We start from the raw sequence: 19828 nt of genomic DNA, 5'->3' as shown, positions 1-19828 counted from the left end.
TTTATTAACCGATCATGAAAGCCGTAAGGACCATGACTAAACAAATCGCTGTCCACTGGAACACACTGCAGGAGCAGACGACACGGTGCTGACCGAAGCATCAATGTAATTGGAGATGTTAACCATCGGAAAATGGGTGTGGTAGGCCAAAACCGCAATACTGACCTTATCTTAGAAGAAAGATTAAGGAAAGGCAAATCTACATTTGTAGCATTTGTTGACTCAGAGAAAGTTTTTGACAATGTTGACTGGAATACTCTCTTTCAAATTCTGAGGGTGGCAGAGGTAAAATACAGGAAGCGAAATGCTATCTCCCATTTGTACAGAAACCAAATGCCAGTTATAAGAGTCGAGGGGCTTGAAAGGGAAGCAGTGGTTGGGAAAGGGAGTGAGACAGGGTTGTAGCCTCTCCCCGATGTTATTCAATCTGTATACTGAGCAAGCAGTAAAGGAAACAAAACAAAAATTCGGAGTAGGTATTAAAATCCATGGAGAAGAAATAAAAACTTTGAGGGTCGCCGATGACATTGTAATTCTGTCAGAGACGGCAAAGGACTTGGAAGAGCAGTTGAACGAAATGGACAGTGTCTTGAAAGGAAGATATAAGATGAACATCAACAAAAGCAAAACGAGGATAATGGAATGTAGTCGAATTAAGTCGGGTGATGCTGAGGGAATTAGATTAGGAAATGATACACTTAAAGAAGTAAAGGAGTTTTGCTATTTGGGGAGCAAAATAACTGATGATGGTCGAAGTAGAGAGGATATAAAATGTACACTGGCGATGTCAAGGAAATCGTTTCTGAAGAAGAGAAATTTGTTAACATCGAGTATAGATTTAAGTGTCAGGAAGTCGTTTCTGAAAGTATTTTTATGGAGTGTGGCCATGTGTGGGAGTGAAACATGGACGATAAATAGTTTGGACAAGACGAGAATAGAAGCTTTCGAAATGTGGTGCTACAGAAGAATGCTGGAGATAAGGTGGGTAGATCACGTAACTAATGAGGAGGTATTGAATAGGATTGGGGAGAAGAGGTTTGTGGCACAACTTTACTAGAAGAAGGGATCGGTTGGTAGGACATGTTTTGAGGCATCGAGGGATCACAAATTTAGCACTGGAGGGCAGCGTGGAGGGTAAAAATCGTACAGGGAGACCAATAGACGAATACACTAAGCAGATTCAGAAGGATGTAGGTTGCAGTAAGTACTGGGAGATGAAGAAGCTTGCACAGGATAGAGTATCATGGAAAACTGCATCAACCCAGTCTCAGGACTGAAGACCACAACAACTACAACAACAACAACAGGCTAAAATTGGTTATGGAATTGAAATAACGTATTTTAAAGGAACTTTTGGCTAGTTGCAGTAGTCACTAACAAAAAAAATCAACGTTCGACAATTTTTTAGAGTTCTTACTACACATCCGTGAAACATAGAGGTTTATACAATGTTAAGTGACAGATACAGAAGACATTTAAAGAGAAAAATTTCTCCATACAACTGTAACCGTACGGATCCGTGCTTTACCTTACGAAGGCTTCCTGGACGGTTGTAACGGTCTTCGATCTCGACGATTTCCTCCATCGTGTCCTGCCTCGTCATCGGCTTAGGCAGCTTCGGGAACACCTGCGTACAAAACAGTTATTGTGTGTGACCTTATTCGCCCACTCGTTCAGCTACGTCTTTCAGTAGCAATGTGGGAGCAATTGTTACGTTATTTTTATTCTAACACAGATAATCTCTTCCATAAAACAGAGGCAAAAGGGTATTTCATAACACAATAATTGTAACGTTTCAACAAAACTTTACAATCATTACAAATTATTCTTTGCAGTTGTCTGCAAAGTAAGAACGTATTGTTGTTGTTATCTTTAGTCTGAAAACTAATGCGACCCAGATCTCTACGTTAATCTATCTTGTACTGTCTCTTCAGCTCTGCATAACTATTGCAACCTACATCCATTTGAACCTGTTGACTATATACAAGCCTTGGAGTCGATCTGCAATTTTTGTCCACCTACACTTGCTTTCACCACCAAACCAACGATTCGTTGATGCCTTAGGATGTGTGTCCGATCAACTGATTCATAATCATGTTGTTGTATACATTTCTTTTTTCCCCAGCTCGATTCAGTGCCTCCTGTTTAGTTTCTATGTACACCGATCTAATCTTCGGTGTTCTTCTGTAGCACCACATTTCAAAATCTTCAGTCCCGCTGTCTGAACTGCCTATGTCTACGTTTTACTTTCCTTCAAGGCTACACTCCAGACAATCACATTCAGAAAAGATTTCTTAGCGCTTAAATTCATATTAAATTTTTTAAAAATCCTCTTTTTCAGAAATACTAGTTGTGATAATAGCCAATGCGTATTTTATATCCTCTCTACATCTCGCATCATCTGTTATTTTGCTGGCTAAATATCAAAGTTCATCTGCTACTTTCAGTGTCTCATTTCCTAATCTAATCCCATCAGCATCCCCTGATCTACTTCGAGTACATTCCACTACTTTTACTTTTGCTGGTTTTCATCCTACAATCTCTGTTCAAGATAATATCCAATCTAACACAGCTGCTCTTCGAAGTCCCGTGTGATCTCTGACAGAATTACGCTGTCATCAGAGAACCTCCATGTTTTTACTTCTTCTCCATGAACTTGTCTTACTTGTAGAAAAAGTCCATTTTTGGTCTCAATGCCCGAATGTGGTAGAACGCGCAAAAACAATAAATACACATACAAAAAATGTATTGTGTGATTTACTTGTCTGTCACGTATCTTAAAACTAAAAACCACACGAATTACGCTATCAAAGCCTACATGAAAACCATGTCTCAGACCTGATGCGAAGAATCTCGAGATAGTTTTTAGATGCTAAAACACTACAATGCCATAAACTGACGCTTAACGATCAGTTGATAAACAGATCATAATAAATGGAGCAGTAGTTTATTTGTCCTTCCTGCAAGAAGCTGATTTACCGAAATGACAGAAAACCTCAATTAGAATTGGCACACTGATACCTGAATTTCGCTTTGTAAGACTCCCGGTGAGGCTGTTCTACGAAACTGTCTTTTAATGTCGTTGCGGTCCTTTGTCCGACTGGGTTGAAAACTGGTTCAATGGCTCTCAGCACTATGCGACTTAACTGCTGAGGTCATCAGTCCCCTACAACTTAGAACTACTTAAACTTAACTAACCTAAGGACATCACACACATCCATGCCCGAGGCAGGATTCGAACCCTCTGATAATTTTTATGTGATGTAGAGTCTGTCATACCAGAATCTGTAAGATTGCTCTATGAAACTATAATTTTGAAACACAAGCGGTCTCCCAGAAACTGGGGGAAAATATGTGTTTCTCTTGCTCATGCACTCATGCAGTAAAACTATAGCATCAGGCATGACGTTTTAATTTATTACATATTTCCTATTACCAATATTCACACCAAATTTTGCGGACAGTGTTCTCATATACTACTGAATGTGTCTGCACAACTATATCATTGTACGACACATAGTTCAGAAGATATGACATCATAAGCCTTGAGCTGCGTGGAAACGAAACTGCAGGATAATATATGTAAAGATATGGTACATATTTGTGACATAAGCATATGTGTGCAAAGCGGTGGGTAGAAAACTACTCCTAAACCCCAAAGTTGTTACACACATTAGTTACTGTCTGGAAAGAAACATTGTGGGGATAAGAGCGATCAACATGCTACTGGGGCGGTGGTACTTATGTGGAAAGACGTGGAGGAGATGGGCAGGAAGAGGGGACGAGAGAAATGGGCACATGTAGGTGGGGGAGGGGGAATATGGACAGAGAGAGGGCGAGGGAGTCGTGGACAAAGAAAGGGAAGAGGCAGATGAGGAGATAGAGCCGGCCGGAGTGGCCGAGGGGTTCTAGGCGCTACAGTCTGGAACCGCGCGACCGCTACGGTCGCAGGTTAGAATCCTGCCTCGGGCATGGATGTGTGTGATGTCCTTAGGTTAGTTAGGTTTAAGTAGTTCTAAGTTCTAGGGGACTGATGACCTTAGAAGTTAAGTCCCATAGTGTTCAGAGCCATTTGAACCATTTGAGGAGACAGAGAAGGGTCCAGAGGAGATGGATGGAGAGAGGGAGAAGGAGAAGATGGACTAATAGAACTGAAATGAGTACCAATCTCGGCAATGCTGGGTACTCTGACAGCCAAATCAGAAGAGAATCCCGGAACTGCCAAGGTATTTATTTAAAGCTGTTTGCGCAAGCCTGTAGCAGGCAGCATTTTGCCTTGGGCTTAATGCTTATGAGGCTATAGACTGAAGAGCCAAAGCAACTGGTACATTTGCCCAAAATCGTGCAGGCCCCCGCGAGCACGCAATACGACCTGGCATGGACTTGAGTAATGTCAGAATAGTGCTGGAGGGAACTGACACGATGAATCCTGCAGGGCTGTCCTAAATCCGTAAGAGTACTAGGGGTGAAAATCTTTTCTGAACAGCACGTTGCAAGGCATTCCAGATATGATCAATATTGTCCAAGTCTGGAGAGACTGGTGACCAGCAGAAGGGTTTAAACTCACAAGAGTGTTTCTATAGCCACTCTGTAGCAATTCTGGACGTGTAGGGTGTCGCATTGTCTTGTTGTAATTGCCCAAGTCCGTCGAAATGCACAATGGAACAGGAATGGATGCAGGTGATCAGACAGGGCGCTTATGTACGTGTCACCCTGTCAGAGTCGTATCTAGACGTATCAGGGGTCCCATATCACTCCAACTTCACACGCCTCACACCATTACAGAAACCTCATCAGTTTCAACAGTCCCCTGCTGACATGCAGGGTCCATGGATTCATTAGGTTGTCTCCATTCCCATACACATCCATCCGCTCGACACAATTTGGAACGAGACTCGTCCGACCAGGTAACACGTTTCCAGTCATCAGCAGTCCAACGTCAGTGTTGACGGGCCCAGGAGAGGCGTAAGGCTTTGTGTCGTGCTGTTATCAAGGGTACACGAATGGGCCTTCGACTTCAAAACTCCATATCGATGATGTATCGTTGAATCGTACGCACGCTGACACTTATTAATGGCTCAGCATCGAAATTTGGAGAAGAGTTGCACTTCTGTCACGTTGAAGGATTCTCTTCGGTTGTCGTTGGTCCCGTTCTTGCAGGATGTTCATCCGGTCGCAGCGATGTCGGACACCTGATATTTTATGCGATTGCTGATGTTCACGGGACACTCGTGAAATGGTCATACTGGAAAATCTCTATTTCATCGCTACCTCCGAAATGCTGTGTACCATCGTTCGTGCGCCGACTATAACGCCACGTTCAAACTGACTTAAATCTTGATAACCTGCCATTGTAGCAGCAGTAACCGATCTAACCATTACGCCAGACACTTCATGTGTTATATAGCTTATATAGACTGAAAGCAAACACCAGGCAACAGTTGTCAGAATGGAGTAGGATGGAGTAACGAGCGTTATAATCCGCGAAATGTCTGAGTGGCTTTCCCCTGGTAATCTCGTCATTTCAGAAGGTATGATTGGCGTGACAGTCAAGCAATCTACCGCAGCTCTGCACGACAATAGTCGGTATGGCTCCACATCCCTGTCAGTACCTTCTGCAACGGGAACGACTTTCTTGCAGCAGTTTGCGTAAGCCTATTCAGACTTTTGACAGATGGTCACATTAATCAGGCTGGGCCCTGAAGTACACTTCATGCTAATTGTGTGTCCTAAGCCGTCTGTATGATACTGCAGTTTTAATGCAATATGGCGCACATTTCAGCTATGAAATGACGGAAACCACGACTGTCATCTCCATCTCTCACAGAGTAGCTTTGCTTGCGTGAATGTGTATTTTGCTGATCTGAGAGCACAGTAGCACCAGCGGGACTGATCTACATGGATTGGCGAAAGAACCTAATTTCTTATTACTTTGCTTTACTTTATTTCGCTCTGAAAGTGTAGCAGGTGGAACTTGGATTTTCGTACAGCCCTATGATGGAGTTGGTAACTATCCTCGGAGAGGAGGTGCATGGTCAGTCTCCTGAGAGTGATACTCAACGATGATCATATGAATTACCCGTGACCCGACTTGGATTCTTCCTAGAGCACTACGAGTATGAGGTAACGGTACCAGTCTCAAAGGTGCATGCTTCCGATGTTTCATAGGCCTCAACCCACCTTTTGATACAGCTATCACACTATCTCCCCAATGATTGATTTCAGGAATTTCCGTTTCCTCATATAATGTTGTAACCACCGTTAACAGCGATGCGTGGAGACTCCAATGAACCACCTTGTTTTGTATGCCTTGGGGAGCCTGTGCTCTAGTGACATTAATCATTGCCCATGTTGTGGAACCAAAAGGTAAAGTTTACATTATGATAGTGTGGTTAGGTCGTTTGGAGCCTCAGGCCCCCACTAATGAAGAAGGCACACAACGCCATCGTCAACTTGAGCTCTGTCTAACTGTGGTATCATCTGCAGAAAAAGGTCAGATACAAAGGTTGGTACCGCACAACAGTACCACAAGTAATGACAACCGCTGCAAGATGCATCAAAGAATCACAGACATTGATGCACACATGCCCCCGTGTGCTTCCTTAGGCCACTGCAGCCAGAACCTCATTTACGACCGAGTGCAGTGCCACTCAGCCCAGCCTGTATGTAACCAGTGACCTCTTGTAACAATTGCTTAGAACAACAGTATCATCTGAGTACAGATCCGGCTGCATGCTAATAGAAGAGTTAATCATTACTTTCAATCAAGTTCCAGACAATTGATTATGGACAACTGTACTTTGAGGTGAAACTATCATTCTGCAATGAATGAAGTGCTGAATGTTGTAAATACCAGCAGCAGTACCAATATGTGGACAATAGTTGTTTCAAAGTTAAGTCTTTACCATGCTCAAGTTCTAATAAATTCCTAACAGTTTGTTTCTATGTGTAGTATCATCTACTTCCTACTGCAGTAATTTAGACTTTGTTACAATTCATAACAGTAGGTGTGTTCTGTGTGACGGTGGAAAACGAGTTTGGAATCCATCCAAGGTACATTGCGACTGACTGCCATGGAATTCGGTTGCTATTAATGGTAACATTGCCTCGTAGGATGGTCTGCCGTTGGAGAGTTATGTAGCGGTTGTCTTGTCAGCATCAAGTGCGATCTTATTGGCCACGTGCCGTTTGACTGTCTTGTTGATTTGTTGCGCAGCATAGTTTATTAGGTGACCTTTTTTGCAGCCAGTGGTAAAACTAGCCCTGTCAGCAGCATGTCACTAATACAATGGGCACAGCTGATAAGACTGAGCCCTGTGGCATGCCCAATGATGTGTATTTAAAGCAGGATCATATCCCCTGTTTGGACAATGAGAAGGGCCTCTCCTGGTTAAACTTGTTGACCAGTTTAAGATAGACATATTGTGGTGTGCATACTGTAAGACCTTCCGTATACACACCATCAGATTATTTGACTTGTCACTCTAACGAAGTAGGCGAGTGTCAGCAATATGTCTCACGGTCTTATCATGGCGTGTTTATCTTCTGCCATTAGGTCAGATGACAGAAATGCCACTTTTATGCTTAGAGTCGCAGATTGACAGTGACGAACTTTAAACAGAACTGGATTAATTTTCACACACATTTAATAAAATAATAACAAGCATAGACATTACGTAACTTGATTCTGGATGCTGTTTACAATTGACAATTTGAAGTTTCTTTGGTCTTGGTATGTTTATCATATTCTCCCATGTCTCTGATACTTGACAAAGTGTCTATTCATTTATCTTCATGGCTATGTACAGGAATATGGTAATCTTATTAGGCGCAGACTGAAACTTGACTATAGACTGGTACAGACAAATGCAGACTGGTACAGACAAATGCAGACTCGTACAGACAAATGCAGACTGACTAATCGGAGGTCTGTACACTCGTTATAATACCTTGTGCGTTCATGTTTCACTGCACGAGTGTGATCCATGAGGAGAAAAGGTTCTACATTACCAGCAATCTCATTGGCTACGTTACATATTAATACGCGGATTGGCGGAAGCAGAATTTGGTCCGTTTATAAGGCAGCGCCATCTCGTAATGCGGAGACGGACGAGCGCTGCGCCTGCGCTGTCGTGCTTAGCGGAGCGGGTTCTGGTGGGAAAGTTGTGTACGCGCTGACTACGCGGAACAATGTACACAACACATCTGATATGGATGTTCATATAAACGTTTTGTGGAGCAAGTTCTGCTACCAGATTTTACTACTGGCATTCTGAATATACAGAAATACCGCCACTATTAACACTGTGAAGTTAAATCCTTTTGTGACATTTTCAATTATCCATAGAACTTGTAATTCTGCTTGTGTTCAACTTTCCACTGTCAGTGGCTATGATATTCCACATTGCATAACTCAATCCAGAACCATGGATGGAGTGCTGAGAAGACTGATGAGGTGGCTGCTCACACTATGTGGCACCAGAGACTCAGCCAAATGCCACCCAGCATACGAGTTTGACGTAAGATTCAATGCCCAGTATGACAGAATTATGGATATGTGTGAGATTACTAAAGAGCACGTGGATGTCGGTGTTACCTTATTCCCCGAGCCTCCGTTGCCTCCGAGCGAGGAAGACGAGCCGGGCGCCCCACCAGAAGAGGAAGCGCCGCCATTTTTGGCCTGCGCGCCGCCAGCGCCACTTCCGCCGTGGTGGTCACCCCGGATGGACAGCGAGCGCGACATCAACGCCGCTGCGGCCGAACTACTGCCCGCGTCGGACGAGTCGACACTCCCGCCGCTGGAGCCCAGCAGGCGTCCCCACCTGCCCAAGGGAATAGAGCAAACTGTTTATTCCAATGAAAATCAATTTCATTACAGCAATGTCTCTATTTGGCAGTGTCTGTATAGTCTGATAGAATGCTCCTTCCAACACACATGTATGTACTTAACAGTGTTGTATAGTTTGATGCAATGTTCCTTTGGTCATCCATGCATGCATCGGCCCATAAAGAGACTGTGAAATACAGACATTGCATTAATGTATTTCATGCCAAAGCCAACGAAACATGACGAGAAAAATAAAATAAGTCTCACCCCGTGAGTCACATAATTGAGCAAGCGCTGTGGGAAGCAGATTCTTAGACATGTGGAGATTTGAGACGGTCCTGGAAGTGCGCTCACAAAAACGAAATGATCAGTGCAAACCAGTTGCAACGAGTGGGAAATCTGGTTTCAAGTCTTGATCAGGCACAAATTTTAATATGCTTCCAGCAAACTGTACAGCTGTTATGGTACCACATTCGCAATTTGCGAGTATATTTCATGAAAATTAATTTCATTACGACTGTATAAGATAATCATCAACAAAAGCAAAACGAGGATAATGGAATGTAGTCGAATTAAGTCGGGTAATGCTGAGGGAATTAGATTAGGAAATGAGACACTTAAAGTAGTAAAGGAGTTTTGCTATTTGGGGAGCAAAATAACTGATGATGGTCGAAGTAGAGAGCATATAAATGTAGACTAGCAATGGCATGGAAAGCGTTTCTGAAGAAGAGAAATTTGTTAACATCAAGTATAGATTTAAGTATCAGGAAGTCGTTTCTGGAAGTATTTGCATGGAGTGTAGCCATGTATGGAAGTGAAACATGGACAAGAAGAGAATAGAGGATTTCGAAATGTGGTGCTACAGAAGAACGCTGAAGATTACATGGGCAGATCACACAACTAATGAGGAGGTATTGAACAGAATTGGGGAGGAGTTTGCGGCACGACTTGACAAGAAGAAGGGGCCGGTTGGTAGGACATGTTCTGAGGCATAAACGGATCACAAATTTAGCATTGGAGGGCAGATTGGGGGGTAAAAATCGTAGAGAGAGACCAAGAGATGAATACACTAAGCAGATTCAGAAGGCTGTAGGTTGTAGTAAACACTGGGAGATGAAGAAGCTTGCACAGGATAGAGTAGCATGGAGAGCTGCATCAAACCAGTCTCAGGACTGACGACCACAACAACAACGACCGTATTTTTTTTTTTTTATTTTCATCTCATGAATGGAGAATCGATTTCAAGACAATAATGTCTCACCTTCAGGTACCTGTTAAGTGTGCATTATGAGTTGATTGCCATAAGTACTCAAAATATCATTCTAACAATGGAAGTGCCAATAACGTGCTACCTCTTAGGTTTTCTGCATGAAACAAAGGCATAAGTACTGATTTGGTCGTCTGATTAAGGGAGGTATCTTAAATACGGAAATGTACTACTTACAGCATTCGATTCACGAAGCACACCTAACAGTACTTGAGGAGACGCTACTGTCTTGAAATCGACTGTGCAGACACAAGATAAAGATCAAAATAAAATAAAAAGTACAACTGTAAGGACTCTAAATACCACTGGTATAAATAAATAAAAGCCAATGGATATTTGGGACATAGCTGACTATACAAAGAAAAGCTGGCGTTGTGATAGAGGCAAAGTACTGTTCATTGAGTCACTGTGTACAATTGGTAGCCTATAAAAAAGTCAAGCAGATGGCAATGGTGATCAAACTGGTCACCCAAAGAATGAATGCAGATATCATGATCACAGACACTAAATTCAACTCCTCGATTGTATAGCAATCTTTCTCTCTCTCGCACCATCTTTACCATTTAAGTGCATTACTGCAATTCATTCCACCGATAACTCTTCCCAATATGCATATTCTGGGTCTGCGTCCTGAATATTTTTTCAGTATTTTTTTTTTATGAAGGTCTTATGTCGAATTAGTTGTTCACTTCATTATGTTTTTTTCTTCTCTGTATCATGTTAATCAATGTCCTTTTCTCTTTAATTTCTTGTAGTATTTATTCATTAGATTCACTTTCAGTCCTGGATGTTACTGTGGCCCTTCTCTATATTTACATATCTATTGCTTCTAACTTACCATTTACCCATGAGTTACCCTTCAGTGCCACCGTTTAAAATGCTCCAAATAAATCTCTTGATGACTTTCATTCTTAGTTCTACATAAGATGATTACTTTTAGTTCTGATGGCTTGGTTAGTCATTGCAGTTCTTCTTTTAATATCCATGATACACACTAAGACAGAAAAAACAACGACGCATCACTAAGGAACTATCCGGGGCTGCACGGGGTTGACACGCGCCTTGCCAATGATCACGCGGCTCCCCCATCGGAGGTTCGAGTCCTCGCTTGGGCACGTGTGTGTGTGTGTGTGTGTGTGTGTGTGTGTGTGTGTTGTCCTTAGCGTAAGTTAATTCAAGTTAGATTCAGTAACGTGTAAGCCTAGGGACCGATGACTTCAGCTGTTTGATCTGATAGGAACTTACCACAAACTTCAAAAATTTCCGTATTGTCCGAATGGGGTGGATGTCGGTAGATGTGATGCAAATGACAGACAAACAAATAATTACAATTTTTAAAAAAAATGGATGATTTGAGAAAGTCAATAACTCATTTATCCAGTTCCAGCCCTTATAGAAGCAGTTATTTGGCTTGGCATTAAGTAACAGACTTAATGATTGTCCTCCAAAGGGACATCGTGCCAGATTCTATCTAATTTGCGCTTTAGATCGTCAAAATCCCGAGCTGGCTACAGGGCTCTCTCCATATTGCTCCAAATCGATTCAACTGCAGAGAGATCCGGCGAGCTTCCTGGCTAAGGTTGGTTTTGGCAAGCGTGAAGACAAGGAATAGAAAATCGGGAAGACATTATATTGCTGAAATGTAAGACCAGGATGTCTTGCCACGAAGGACAGCAAAAGGGGGAGCAGAATATCGCCGACTTTACGTTGTGCTGCAAGGGTGCCGCAGATGACAACCAAAGGGATCGTGCTACGAAATGAAATGGCACGCCGGACCTACCTGCTTGTTGGGCCGTACAGTGGGCTACAGCCAGGTTTGTGTTTCATCGCTGGTCATAGGGGCTCAGTGCTAAGCTGGACTTACCACTGAAGGCAATTCTACTCAGTCAACGAGATTCCAGTCCGATTGTATCCAACACCGCTGAAAACGGTCTTGTTGGTGTACAGACGCCAATGGTAGACAGCGAAATGGGCGGCGTGACCTCATCGGCCTTTCTCTGAGCCGCCTATTAATGGTCCTTGTAATCAGCGAAGCGTCAGTCGCACATCGGATGAATCAAGGGGTCTGAAGTTTGCTCAGTCCTCTCGTTCTGTCTCCTCTCTGGGTAGACCGCTTCATTTTTGACGCTGCGTTTGGAAATGGTTCAACCATTCTTGCCAATATCGTTGAATACGGGCATCTCTCCTATTCATATGTCGACCAATTTGCCGATTCCTCTAACTGCTTCTTTGAGCCCAATCACACGTTCTCTCTGAAATACTGGCATCTGTGTATATTGTTTAGGCGCCTGTCTGCGAAGCAAAATCACTGTCTAACTCAGTGTACAGAATTAAACTTGTAAACTCTTTACGCCCTGCTGTTGACATGTCCCCTGTTTACTATCCTTGCCAGTGGCGCGTTGAAATTGCAGTGCAACATCGCACATTCATCCGTCAGCAGCCACAGTTTAGAATTTTGCTTTTTCCACTGGTACCTGTTTGAACATCAATGTTTGAGCAATGCCCGATATGCATAACTACTTCATGGTGCATCGTCTTTTTTTTTTACTGTGTACTGATGCTGTCAACTGTTACTGTAATTCGCAAATAAGTTATGATCATTGCCTACTGTGATATCGAATGACGCCTGGTGGTGTTCCGGGTATTTGTTAAATGGGCCGCAAATGTGGAACTGCACTGACATATAAGAAGGATAGAAGGACGGATCCTCAAAATTACAGAGCAATATCCTTAACATTGGTTTGTTGCAGGATTCTCGAACATATTCTCAGTTCGAATATAATGAATTTCCTTGAGACAGAGAAGTTGCTGTCCATGCATCAACACGGCTTTAGAAAGCATCGCTTCTGCGAAACGCAACTCGCCCTTTTTTCACATGATATCTTGCGAACCATGGATGAAGCGTATCAGACGGATGCCATATTCCTTGACTTCCGGAAAACGTTTGACTCGGTGCCCCACTGCAGACTTCTAACTAAAGTACGAGCGTATGGGATTGGTTCCCAAACATGCAAGTGGCTCGAAGACTTCTTAAGTAATAGAACCCAGTACGTTGTCCTCGATGGTGAGTGTTCATCGGAGGTGAGGGTATCATCTGGAGTGACCCAGGGAAGTGTGGTAGGGCCGCTGTTGTTTTCTATCTACCCAAATGATCTTTTGGATAGGGTGGATAGCAATGTGCGGCTCTTTGCTGATGATGCTGTGGTGTACGGGAAGGTGTCGTCGTTGAGTGACTGTAGGAGGATACGAGATGACTTGGACAGGATTTGTGATTGGTGTAAAGAATAGCAGCTAACTCTAAATATAGATAAATGTGAATTAATGCAGATGAATAGGAAAAAGAATCCCCTACTGTTTGAATGCTCCATTAGTAGTGTACTGCTTGGCACAGTCATGTTGATTAAATATTTGGGCGTAACACTGCAGAGCAATATGAAGTGGGACAAGCATGTAATGGTAGTTGTGGGGAAGGTGGATAGTCGTCTTCGGTTCATTGGTAGAATTATGGGAAGATGTGGTTCATCTGTAAAGGAGACGGTTTATAAAACACTAATACGACCTATTCTTGAGTACTGCTCGAGCGTTTGGGATCCCTATCAGGCCGGATTGAGGGAGGACATAGAAGCAACTCAGAGGCGGGCTGCTAGATTTGCTACTGGTAGGTTTGATCATCACGCGAGTGTTACGGAAATGCTTCAGGAACTCGGGTGGGAGTCTCTGAAGGAAAGGAGGCGTTCTTTTCGCGAATCGCTACTGAGGGAATTTAGAGAACCAGCGTTTGAGGCTGACTGCAGTACAATTTTATTGCCGCCAACTTACATTTTGCGGAAAGACCACAAAGATAAGATGAGAGATTGGGGCTCGTACAGAGGCATATAGGCAGTCATTTTTTCCTCGTTCTGTTTGGGAGTGGAACAGGGAGAGAAGATGCTAGTACGAGGTACCCTCCGCCACGCACCGTATGGTGGATTGCGGAGTACGTATGTAGCTGTAGATGTAGAGATACAAGTTACTTTGACAACTGACAGAGTGACATGGCCTGTTGACTGAGAATGAGCATCTCGGAAACGGGGAAGCTCGTCGGCTGTTCACGTGTGAGCATCTATGGGAAGCAGTTGAAGAATGGTGACACCATGCCTGGGAGGCCAATCCGTACAGCAGGAGATGATCTGTGGCAGATCGGAAGGCCGATAACAGTGCCAGTGCAAGCATATGGGTTTCGAAGCACACAGTTCCTATACATTGTCAATACTGACTTTGCTGCAGCCAACCCCTTCTTGTTCCAATGTTGGCTCAGCGAGTTCGTGAACTACGATGTCACTTGAGGATGGGATCATCCAAATTGTACCGTGGGTCAGTGGGAACGTGTTGCCTAGTTGGATAAATCCTATTTCTTGTTACACTAAGTTATTGGTTGTGTTCGTATACGCCGTCATCCAGTCAAATGGCTGATTGTGTTGTGACTGACAATTCGCAATTTTTCACAAACACCACTTTTATTTATGTAAGTTTATAAAGTTGATGACTGAACAACAAAAGAAAGATAACAATAACAACGCCAGTAAAAGTCTCTTAACTGAGGCAAACAAAAGTTCACTTCCAATTTTCCACAAGGGTTCGTGGTAACACACACACAACACACACACACACACACACACACACACACACACACACACACACACACTTGTAAAAGTCCAGTTCAGAGATGAAGACGTAATCTTCAGCGGTCAAAGCCCACGAGGTCGACATCTGGAGTGAACTGAACTTTGAGGTTGGTTCTAGGCCCTAAATAGCTGTCTCCAGCCAATCAGGTTTAGGCTTAGTGATACTTCCTGCAGGCTGTGGCTCGAGCTCCCCCTCAGGAAGTAGTGCTCATAATATCTGTTTCCATTATCTTGTATGTAAATAGCTGGTGTTTACCATGGTGCTTTTGGTTCGCCTTGGACAAAGACAACCCCATCATCTGTGGTGTTATACGGGTCGCCGGCTCTCAGGGGCTACCTTGGCTCCGGCAGAACAGATTGAAATGTGCTCTGTGTAATTTTACCTGTCTGAATGTTACATACATGCTGTCCAGCCACTTTAATCTTACCATTGCTTATGTTCGACTTCAGCGTGCAATAACCACTGACAGACGTCTGGTGGTAGGACTAGCAGTGGAGGGTACATAAATCGTGACAGGAGGACACGGAAAACAATGCAATTGTTGTCGTAATGTGGAAAGCAGCTATTTAAGGTGATATCCAAAAAGGGCATGATGATTGGCTTTTGGGCCAAGATGGAAGCATTTCCAAAACAGCTAAGTTTTAAACTATTTGCATGCTGCCATGGTTAGCGTATACCATGCATGTCAAAATGGTGCTATGCAACACTGGCGTCGGGGCAACTGTGATACACGACTGGCCATAGATGATGGCAATGAACGACTCTTGCAGAGAGGTGTACGGGCGAGTAGACGTGCAACTGTTGAGGAACTGACCCCCCCCCCCCCTCCCCCCTGACGAACCGTGTCTCCTCAACGACAGTTCACCAAACGTTATTGCATATAGGCCATTGCACCAGGCACCTGGTTCGTGCACCCATGCGGACTGCTGTTGATCAGCAATGGAGGCTGGAATTTGCACGCAAATACCGCATCTGGATGCCCACTGAGTGCCGATATGTAGATTTTCAGATGAATCTCGTTTTATGCAAAATTGGACAGATGGCCGTTGGCGGTTTCGGCGTGGAACGTCTTAAAACAAGGGAGGAGGAAGCGTTATGGTCTGTGGGTAACATCGTCATTCTGGAAGGTACAACGGACGATCACAAGTATGCATCTATCCTCCGGGACCATGTGCACCCCCCTACAATCAGTCTGTTTCTTCGGTTGCATCTACCAGCAGGACAACGGAACGTGTCACACAGCTCGCAGTGTATGTGCGTGGTTTGAAACGCTCCAGTATAAGTTCACCATACTCCCCTCCCCGAGATTTAAATCCGATGGAGAATATATGGGACCACCTAAATCGGGCTGTTTGCGCCGTGAATCCTCAATCGAGAAACTTGGACCAGTTGTCAACGCCAATGAAGTTGGAGTGGCTGTACATCCCTGTCGGTACTTTCCAGAGCCTCGCCGGCCGCTGTAGCCGAGCGGTTCTAGACGCTTCAGTCCGGAACGGCGCTGCTGCTACGGTCGCAGATTCGAGTCCTGCCTCTGGCATGGATGTGTGTGATGTCCTTAGTTAGGTTTAAGTAGTTCTATGTTACGTTATGTTAACCGGGGAACTAGAAACGACGGAGAGGTTCCGTCCCCGCCGCAGCCGCAGTGGTCCGCAACCCCACGACGACTACCACAGTCCACTTCACCGCTCCGCCGCCCCACACCGAACCCAGCGTTATTGTGCGGTTCGACCCCCGGTGGACCCCCCAGGGAACGTCTCACACCAGACGAGTGTAACCAATATGTTTGCGTGGTAGAGTAAAGGTGGTGTACGCGTACGTGGAGAACTTGTTTGCGCAGCAATCTCCGACATAGTGTAGCTGAGGCAGAATAGGGAGAACCAGCCCGCATTTGACGAGGCAGATGGAAAACCGCCTAAAAACCATCAACAGACTGACCGGCTCACCGGACCTCGACACAAGTCCGCCGGGCGGATTCGTGCCGGGGACCGGCTCGCCTTCCCGAACGGAAAGCCGTGCGTTGGACCGCATGGCCAACCGGGCGGGCAAGTAGTTCTAAGTCTAAGGGACTGATGACCTCAGATGTTAAGTCCGATACTGCTTGGAGTCATTTGAACCATTTTTTTTCCAGAGCCTCACTGATTCTCTTCCTGCAGGTCTCGCAGCACTCTGCACTGCAAAAGGTGGTTATTCGGGCTTCTGACAGGTGATCACATTAACGTGACTGAACAGTGTATTACTGTTTGTAGCTTTTCAACGATCGGAATTTTATGAGAGATGACATACAATAGATCACGTCCAACACAGAAATAAGCTGCCTACGTATTTTTCGTCAGATGTAAACTACCGGCCATTAAAATTGCTACACCACGAAGATGACGTGCTACAGACGCGAAATTTAACCGACACGAAGACGATGCTGTGATATCCAAATGATTAGCTTTTCAAAGCATTCACACAAGGTTGGCGCCGGTGGCGACACCTACAACGTGCTGACATGAGGAAAGTTTCCAACCGATTTCTCATACACAAACAGAAGTTGACCGGCGTTGCCTGGTGATACGTTGTTGTGATGCCTCGTGTAAGGGAGAAATGCGTACCAGCACGTTTCCCACTTTGATAACGGTCGCATTGGAGCCTATCGCGCTTGCGGTTTATCGTATCGCGACATTGCTGCTCGCGTTGGTATAGATCCAATGAGTGTTAGCAAAATATGGAATCAATGGGTTCAGGAGGGTAATACGGAACGCCGTGCTGGATCCTAACAGCCCCGCATCACTGGCAGTCGAGATGACAGGCATCTTATCCGCATGGCTGTAACGGATCGTGCAGCCACTTCTCGATCCCTGAGACAAGAGATGGGAACGTTTGCAAGACAACAACCATCTGCACGAACAGTTCGACTACGTTTGCAGCAGCATGGACTATCAGCTCGGAGACCATGGCTGCGGTTACCATTGACGCTGCATCACAGACAGGAGCGCCTGCGATGGTGTACTCAAAGACGAACCTGGGTGCACGAATGGCAAAACGTCATTTTTTTGGGATGAATCCAGGTTCTGTTTACAGCATCATGATTGTCGCATCCGTGTTTGGTGACATCGCGGTGAACGCACATTGGAAGCGTGTATTCGTCATTGCTATACTGGCGTATCATCCGGCGTGATGGTATGGGGTGCCATTGGTTACACGTCTCGGTCACCTCTTGTTCACATTGAGGGCACTTTGAACAGTGAACGTTAGATTTCAGATGTGTTACGACCCCTGGCTCTACCCTTGATTCGGTCCCTGCGAAACCCTACATTTTAGCAGGATAATGCACGACCGCATGTTGAAGGTCCTGTACGGGCCTTTCTGGATACAGAAAATGTTCGACTGCTGCCCTGGGCAGCACATTTTCCGGATTTCTCACGAATTGAAAAGTCTGGTCAATGGTGGCCGAGTAACTGGCTCGTCACAATACGCCAGTTACTACTCTCGAAGAACTGTGGTGTCGTGTTGAAGCTACATGGACAGCTGTACATGTACACGCCATCCAAGATCTGTTTGACTCTATGTCCAGGCGTATCAAGGCCGTTATTGCAGCCAGAGGTAGTTCTGAGTAGTGATTTCTCAGGATCTATGCACCCAAATTGCGTGAAAACGTAATCACATGTCAGCTCTACTATAATATATTTGTCTAATGAATACCCGTGTATCATCTGCATTTCTTTTTGGTGTAGCAATTTTAATGGCCCGTAGTATATGCAATTAATGACCTTCCACTTGGTAACTAGACAAGATCAGGATATGTTATAAATGACAACACGATGTATGTTTTAATGCATTCGTCCTCAGACGTCACAATGGATCTGAAGATAGGGGTGTCGCCGTCCCTGGACCCTGGCTGCTCCTATGGGAGGCAGAGGCTGAAGCCGACGAAAGAGGGGACGCTCTCCACCCCCCCCCCCTTCCTCCACGCCCTTATAATTATTTTTTGTGTTTGTGAGAATTGTGGAAGGGGCGCAGGTTCAAATAACTTGTATACCTTGTCAAACTGGAGACGAGACGTTTGCTGTGTCTCAGACGACGGGACGCTTCTTACAAAAGCCTCTTTACTGTCTGAGTCTGCTCTCAAACCGAGTCAAGGGGGGGAACGATCTCAGACCTGGAAAGAAGATGTCATCAGAGGAGGAAGAGCTGACAAATGATGGACAGGACACGGGATATCTGTTGCTAAATGGCGACATGGAGTTTGCCCAGCGACGTAATTCCTTTCCTACCATGCGAATTGTGTGGGCTGTACAAAAATATTTCACAATGATGGCGAAGAATAATTTGTTTGTCCATAAGAAGAATATGAGTCAGCCAATCGAGCATATGGCCAAGCCTAGCACCATAGCTCTTGAGAACGCAAAGAGTCAGCCTTGCAAGGATACTCGTAAACGAAAACATACACTCCTGGAAATGGAAAAAAGAACACATTGACACCGGTGTGTCAGACCCACCATACGTGCTCCGGACACTGCGAGAGGGCTGTACAAGCAATGATCACACGCACGGCACAGCGGACACACCAGGAACCGCGGTGTTGGCCGTCGAATGGCGCTAGCTGCGCAGCATTTGTGCACCGCCGCCGTCAGTGTCAGCCAGTTTGCCGTGGCATACGGAGCTCCATCGCAGTCTTTAACACTGGTAGCATGCCGCGACAGCGTGGACGTGAACCGTATGTGTAGTTGACGGACTTTGAGCGAGGGCGTATAGTGGGCATGCGGGAGGCCGGGTGGACGTACCGCCGAATTGCTCAACACGTGGGGCGTGAGGTCTCCACAGTACATCGATGTTGTCGCCAGTGGTCGGCGGAAGGTGCACGTGCCCGTCGACCTGGGACCGGACCGCAGCGACGCACGGATGCACGCCAAGACCGTAGGATCCTACGCAGTGCCGTAGGGGACCGCACCGCCACTTCCCAGCAAATTAGGGACACTGTTGCTCCTGGGGTATCGGCGAGGACCATTCGCAACCGTCTCCATGAAGCTGGACTACGGTCCCGCACACCGTTAGGCCGTCTTCCGCTTACGCCCCAACATCGT

General features: G+C 45.1%; 1 protein-coding gene across 1 annotated transcript in view; it reads right to left on the bottom strand.

Moving 5' to 3' along the window:
* The window catches only part of LOC124716698 (potassium voltage-gated channel protein eag-like), a 242665-nt gene that overhangs the window by 49634 nt on the left and 173203 nt on the right, over positions 1-19828 (bottom strand). The window contains exons 8-9 of the mRNA XM_047243239.1: positions 8597-8822; positions 1529-1627 (exon numbers count right to left, since the gene is read on the bottom strand). Coding sequence (XP_047099195.1) covers positions 1529-1627; positions 8597-8822 — 325 coding nt within the window. The remainder of the gene's footprint in view (positions 1-1528; positions 1628-8596; positions 8823-19828) is intronic.

This window comes from Schistocerca piceifrons, chromosome 9 (genome assembly GCF_021461385.2).
Source record: "Schistocerca piceifrons isolate TAMUIC-IGC-003096 chromosome 9, iqSchPice1.1, whole genome shotgun sequence".
NCBI lineage: Eukaryota > Metazoa > Arthropoda > Insecta > Orthoptera > Acrididae > Schistocerca > Schistocerca piceifrons.
Note: the sequence above shows the minus strand (reverse complement) of the source record. Positions and strands in the feature narration are given on the sequence as shown.